The sequence below is a fragment of the Lolium rigidum genome, chromosome 6 (genome assembly GCF_022539505.1).
Source record: "Lolium rigidum isolate FL_2022 chromosome 6, APGP_CSIRO_Lrig_0.1, whole genome shotgun sequence".
Taxonomy (NCBI): domain Eukaryota; kingdom Viridiplantae; phylum Streptophyta; class Magnoliopsida; order Poales; family Poaceae; genus Lolium; species Lolium rigidum.
The window spans coordinates 286,353,189-286,360,299 of record NC_061513.1 but is presented as its reverse complement, the minus strand read 5'-3'; the positions used below and the strand labels follow the sequence as shown (position 1 = coordinate 286,360,299).

The 7,111-nt window shown below is 47.5% G+C and overlaps 1 protein-coding gene across 1 annotated transcript; it reads right to left on the bottom strand.

Annotated features, from left to right (window-relative positions):
- Window positions 1–226: 226 nt before the first annotated feature.
- On the bottom strand, window positions 227–1,265 carry LOC124664301 (glycosyltransferase BC10-like). Its single transcript, XM_047201853.1, has 2 exons — window positions 969–1,265; window positions 227–883 (listed from the first exon to the last, which is right to left on the bottom strand). Exons 1-2 carry the CDS (start codon window positions 1,263–1,265, stop codon window positions 227–229), a joined length of 954 nt encoding a protein of 317 aa, XP_047057809.1.
- Between the last annotated feature and the right edge of the window lie 5,846 nt (window positions 1,266–7,111).

The window sequence follows — 7,111 nt, the reverse complement described above, 5'->3', positions numbered from 1 at the left end:
TTTTTCTTCTTAAGCATGCTGTCCGTAAGTGTAGCATTATTGATGATAAAATAGTAGATCGTGTTCAACTACCGGTCAATGCTAAACGACTGGGGTATGCTAAAAAAAATTAAGATTATTGAACATACACATATCTATCACGGTTCTTTCACCAACTTGATCGGGCATCCGCACGCGAGAATCAAATCACAGGAGACTGAGGAGAGTCACAAAACCGGCATCTGGATTAGCCAAAGCCCATAACCTTGGGAGCCAATTCTAGCAAGGGCTCGAGCGTGTCCGGCTTGAACTTGCGGGCGAACAAGGCGCAGAGCTCCGGCACCCCGCCGTTGTAGCTGCAGTTCCAGCTGGACAATCCTCGCCTCATCTCCCTGATGTAATCCTCCGTCACATCGGTGCCGTTGTGGCTCTTCGGGTGCGGCCCTTGCGCGTGCCGCCAGTCCGAGTACATGAGCGGCCGGTTCGAGTTGCGGTCGCCCAGGCCCAGCACATTCAGCAGCGTCGGGATGTAGTGCTCCTCCATGTGGCCGACCCCGTGCTTGCCGTCCCGGAACACGGGGCCGTAGTAGGTCTCGTCGGAGATGACCTCGAGGGCAAACTCGCGGTCCATCACGAACCACTGGTCGCCCTTGCGCCACTGCGCGAGGCTGATGTTGTGCTCGGCGAAGTAGGGCCTGTGGCGCACGCGGCTGTCCCGGCGGTCGACGCTGTCGACGAAGTTGGTGCCGGCGCCGGTGATGTAGGCGTGCGCGGTGGGGAGGTCGATGAGGGGGATGCACGACTCCGAGAAGAGCGCGAAGTGTGCGTTCGAGAGGTCCAGCAGCGCGTTTCCCAGGAGGCGCCGCTCCGCGTCGAGGAGGTTGATGTTTCCCCACATTGTTCTCTAGCATCGTAAAATGTTTTCTTCAGAAATCGACTAATTCAGACGACTTAGATTTAGCGAAACCAAAAATCATGTAGGTAGGTACCTGGCTTGGAATCATGCGGCCGTAGAACGGAGACTCCGGCGGCGGCGAGCCAGCATAGTCAGGGCTCGCGTGCACGTAGATGGAGTAGAGCTCCTCGTGCCCCTCAAAGAACTTGTCCCACAGAGGGCGCAGCGGCAGGTCACCCCTCACCAGGAACAGGAATGCGATCTTGGGCGCGATGACGTGCTTCGGCTGGCTTTTCATCCTCGGCGCCATGGACGCCCTCCAGAGCAGCTCCTCGTCGGTCATGTTGTGCATGACGCCGGCGCTAGGCGCCAGGAAGTCCGTGAACGCCATGCGCCTTCCCTCCAATGGCGTCGTCGACGGTGCAGGCGGCGGCGGCGGCTGGGAAGGAGGCGTTGGTGGCAGGATACAAGGTACTGTCTCTGGCGGCAGCGGTGATGGTGTTGGTGCTGACAAGATGTTTTGAATGTAGAGATTCTGGAAGCTGGTGCTGGACATCCAGCCCAGCACATATGCTAAGCAGAAGACGAGCGGCAGAGGTACCACGCCGACGCCGCCGGAACGACGAACGGGCATGGGCTTCTTCATGACCTAATTCCGACCTAGCTAACCTCGTCGAGCTTGTAATGCACCATTAATTCTGCCTAGCTCGATATATATGCAGATCAACACTAGCTTGCTCTTGAAAAAGGTAGCCATGAGGCCGATGACTCTATATATATAGGTTACTTTCATAAGCAATGGTACTAAATAGTACTAAATACCAATCAATTTGTTGGTCATAAGGTTTGTGCAAGTCGCATAAAGAGCTCAAATACACCATGTAGAGATATGTTCTACATCCACAAAAGGAACTTCAGTTTCAAACTCGAAAATACTCTTTCAGTATGAATATTGGACGGTTGGATTGCAATATCACGTATTTTTCAAACTCTAGTCTACGGTAGCTCCAATAATTGGAACTTCTGCACATTTGCTAGGTGTGTGACACCACTTGGATTACCGACATCAGACGTTGCTTAATTATGACGCATGTCATAGCTAGGTCAACAGAGGAAGCTCACATTGGAGATGACGACACAAGCACACAAAGAGGAGACGCCGTAGATCACAGTAAAGGAGGGTGCATGGATAATTAAATTATGGGAGTGGATTTCTATAGTTTGACTAAATATATTTTGTCCATCGGTGATTTTTCATGTAACCATCAGATAGAGATCGTGCGTCCCCTGGCTGCCACACTAGATTTTTTTTTTGAGAACTTTGGAAGGGGTATCCCCTACCTTAAAACTTTAATTAAGGGAGCTAAGGCAGTTCAGCGTTGTACATGCAAGAGGTTACAGAGAGCGAAACCACCTAGAGAAAAAGCAAAAACACAGAGGAGGGAATTTTATACAGTCCAATATGTAAGCCAATGTTGGATAGAAGCCTTCTCCTCATGTTTGGCTCTAAGAGCCCAAAGTTTGCAGGTGTCCATGCATTGCTTGGCTACTATGTGAACTGGGATTTCCACATCATCAAAAACTATCCTGTTTCTTGCCAACCAAGTGCTCCACAAAGCAGCTGTAATTACTAAATTTCAGGCATTTTTTTCTGAACCGGGCATCTCTTCCTTGCGGTGTCATAGATATTTGTAAGCTTCTCGCAACTGGTTAAATTAATCCCTAAAAGCGCAAGGATTTAAACTGTTCTATCACAATTCAGATCAAAATGTTCAGTAGTCTCCCTTTCCTTGCAGCTAAAGGGACATCTCTCGTCATCCACAATTTTTTGACGGAGTAAAACAACTCTCACTTTGATCCTTCCCTTAATCAGCAGCCAAGCAAAAAAAATACCTTTTTTTGGCGCTGCACATCTCCATATCGATTCTGCACTTTCTTGCCTGATACCGCCCGAGTTCATGATGTTGTACAGGTTGCTAACTCAGAAAGAGACTGTTTTGTCAAATCACCAGCACCTCTTATCGTCTGAGTTTTGCAGATTATAGGTGCCGAAGAACCGAATCAGAGCTTCCTTTTCTTGGTCGGCCCGGTCAGAAGTGATATGGTTAAGAGGGATAGTCCAAACTCCGTCCTTCCAGCAGTCCGCAACTGAGATATTTGGCCTAGTGGTGTGTGAAAACAATGCTGGAAACTGAAAGCAAAGAGGACCATCAGTAGTCCATTTATATTTCCATAATGAGGTACTAATCCCATTTCCCAGCGTTTTTGTAGGTGTCAATCATCCTCCAAAGCTGTTTCCAAGCTCTGGTTTGGGTGGTTGGCTGTCTCCAAAATCCTTTCCTTCCAGGTGTGTAGCCATCACCCATCTGGCCCAAGGCGAGTTGGGTTGCGTTAATATACGGTGGAACCCTCCGAGCCCTAGTTCCTCATTACGCAGAAAATAATGGATCCATTTTTCTTAGCAACACGGACCATCGTCCCAAGTTCGATCTATTCATAAAAAGAAACCCTATGGTCAACCAGATTGAAGTACATCGTTTCCAAAAGCTCGAAGGCAAACGAATATAAGCAAAATTAAGCAGGCATACAACAAAAGTTTTTCTCCTAACAACCCAAACCAATTGACGCAAAATCAACTGATGACAACTCAGTAGAACTATGTACAGGAGTTATTGGTGCATCAAACACCAGCTCAGGCTTCATAGTAGATGATGAACAAATCCATAATTGAGGTTGTTGGTGAAACCCAGGCGCCCGGTACAACAAGCTTCTTCAGCTCCAAGGATCGATCTTGGCATATCATCACTCCAAGAGGCAGGTCCGCCCCTCAGCTCAGCCGTTCCCCAGCAGCATTGGAGCCCTAAGGATTGTTGAGATATGTTAACAGAGCTTGCCCACCATTCCTAGCATCTGATCCTTGAAGATCAGCCTCCAGCATTTGATCGAGCAAATAATCAACCTCCCAACATATTTAACATTCAGCCAAGGGGGGGCATTAAAAAATTGATTATTCCTAATTTTTTAAATGCTCCACAACATAACAACATGGACTGAATTTAAGAGAGCATGCTTTTTGTTTGAGACCTAGAATTTTGCAATATACTCTAATGAATTTCCAACTTGCAGTTCAAAGAAACCAGCAATATGAGTCCAAACCTCTCTAGGTATAGGGCAACAAAAAAGGCCGTGTACTGACTCTGGATCAGAGCAAAAAGTGCATCTTCATGTTTTTTCATATTCATTTTTTAAATTGCCTAGTAAAGTATTAATTAGTTGGTTTGGTGCTAAAAGCCACACGAAAATATGGATACTTTGTGGAATGCGCAAGTTCTAAATTAAAGGAATAGGAACAGGAACCACACCCCCAAAGTTACTTATGTTGTATAAGGTAGAAGTGGAAGAAACCCCATCTGAAGGATATTGCAAAATGAACAGTTCTAGGAGGCTAGCCCTTGTAATTCATACCAACAACTCATCACATTTGAGTTAAAGTTCCTCCTAAAAGTCAGCTTACCCCTAAACGCACATGTGCGAACAATCACTGAAGCGCGTCGCTTGGGGGAGTGAAGACGATCCCGCGTTCGGCTTTGTCGTCCTGATCTGTAGTGCCGGCTCCGTCCCCTCAACTTTCTTCGATGACCCCACCGCCTTGAGAACAACAAATGTGGTGCCTTGAGTCCAAGGTTGCACGATGACGAGGAGGTGCTAGCCTCTTCTTCCAAGGCACTTACTTGCTCTGCCCTCCCCTCTGCCAGTCCATTCACTTATATAGAGAGTGGGTCAGGGGACAACCCCCGTATCCCAAAACCCTAACCCTAGCTAGAAGGATCCAACCCATTAACCTGTCCTAGTCCAATTCAGGTCTCAGCTAACCAGGTTCCGTGCAAGACAAATATTCTACGCCAGATCATGTCCTCTTAAGTGTGTAACCCCATAGATCATAGTAAGTCAGTCATGGTCCGAGTCGCACACCGCCACCCAAGTCACGCTCTAAACTGACTCGTGCTCAAAGTGAATCCACCCTCCAGACCACTAGGTAGGAGCTTCCTATCAACATGAAGTTCTCTCCGAGTCCCTTTGCCGCATGATATTGGTGATAAGTTAATGAGGAGTGACTAGTCAAGCCAGTCCCGACATAACTCTCTTTTCTCATCTCTGTGATATGTGATCCTATTCTACTAACTCCTTGGCCGGACAAGATCGATTAATACTTAATCGAGTTGCGCATGGCCATGCTTTAGAATAATATCACACACTAGTAAGAAATAGCCTATAAGTAGAACAGTACTAGTGGCGCACCAAATTAAGCGTAAGTCGGTGCTATTTACTGGTGGAGTCCCACTTATTTGGTGCGCCACCAGTAGTTGATTCTTTCACCTACATCGATCATGGTTCTTTCACGAACTCGGCTGAGCATGTGTGGCAGTGGGACTGCAAGGGCCTGATCCAGGTTTGTGGGACCTGTTTGGGACTGGGCGCTTCTCTTCTGCCATGAACCTCCATCGGCTTTTAGTGGCTGCATCTTGGTCCAGACAGTGGAGTGTGCGGCTGCCGGAGAATACGAAGGCGGATGATGGCGGCGCCTCATGTCGTCGTTACCAGGTCAAAGGTATAGTTGTTGCAGGTCACGTTTCTTTGGTTGGGATGCTTGGGAAAACCCAAAATTAGGGTCCCTTGATCGCACGATGGATACAAGCGATGTTGTTCCCTAGGGGCACTATTTTTGGACCACGTGTTGGCTAGAGCGGTCCTGAGGTGGAGCTATGTGGTTTCTTCCGTGTCGAAGACGACAAGTCTAGGCGGTTTGGTGCAGTGGGGTCTCGGCGGTAGAAGCACGATGATGGACACGCGTAGGGTTGTGGCGCTCTCTGGTGTTGTGGTGGCATCGACAACATGCCTGGCAAGGTCAATTCCTTGATCCATGGTCTGAAGATGGATATAGGGAAGACGACGACGTCGTCTTTTGGACCATGTAATTGCGGTGCACGGTAAGGGTCTCCTGGACCGGTGCGAGGTCATGATAGGTATAGGTGTGAGGTCAAGCATTATCATGCCCACCCCAATCATGAAACTTGTAGGGTGAGCGACTCTTTTTGTCAAGAAGGAGGCTTCATGTTGATTGAGGTATTATTTATAAGATTTTTTAAAATAAAAAATAAAAAATTGTATGCATCATTCTCATCCCGAGGCCGAGGCATAGTCTCGTTTTAAAAATCAATGTCTTGGTCAATGGTTCATGCCTTGCTGTATCCAGGAATAATAAACCGTCCATGTGGCCAAGGGAAAATAATATATAGAGAGAACAAAAACAAGATAGATTTTCTTGAGACACGTCCTGCTAATCCATTACGAATTATACTTTCAGAAAGGTTACGGAAAAGTTTAAACCGTCTGGCGATTTAGAAAACCAAACATGGCGGCCAGCGGACATCGAAGCAGCACATCGCGCTAGTGCATGAGCATCCAAGTTTGAGCCTCGTCCCTCATGACGGAAGCCGGAAGGAGACTCCGTGTGGTTCGATCGGCCCCAAGGATATCTCCCAAAGGACCTTGCTGAAATGGCCCAGATTCTAGTTACTGGATACCTTAGATCACCGCGATGCAGTCCGTGGCGACCGTGATCGCACCCACCTGCAGATCAGCTGCCACCGCTAGGGCTTCGAGGCACGCCATAGGTTCCTTGCTCCCTCGGTGTGTAACTCCATCAAAGGTCACAGCCGAAGCTCCGAGATACACTTCGCCTGCTGATCGACAAACTGTGGCAACAATACCTCAATATAAAGCTCGCAATAACGGTGGATGTGCTCTTGGCCCAGTCATTTGAGCGCAGAGGCGTCCGCTGGGTTGAACGCCTAAAACTTTGGTAGTGGTGGGAGGGGAGGGAACACCTTGGTAATGTTATCATTATCTCTTTCGAGCTTGTTTTTGTTTTTAGATCAACAGGGATCTCTCCCCAGCTCCATTTCATTGAAAAGAAGCCAAGTCTTTCGAGCTTGTTATCTTGTAAAACGGAAGAGTAACATCAAAGGAACAAACAAATGTTGCGAGGAATATTCGGACAGAATTCATTTACTAATACACGAGTATATCTTCAAAAACGTGGATTGCACTGCTGAAATACCCGTCAATCCTAAACAACTAGATAGCTCAAAGAAATTAAGGTTATTGTATGTATACATATCGATCACGGTTCTTTCACCCATTCGGTTTACAATAGTCAGAAAACGTGCATCTCGA

Excerpts from the sequence above, each read along its gene's own strand:
- LOC124664301 (XM_047201853.1), bottom strand. The coding sequence starts at position 1,265 with ATGGCGTTCACGGACTTCCTGGCGCCTAGCGCCGGCGTCATGCACAAC. Across the intron at positions 884-968 it reads GCCGCATGATTCCAAGCCAG|AGAACAATGTGGGGAAACAT; the intron begins GTACCTACCTAC and ends TTACGATGCTAG.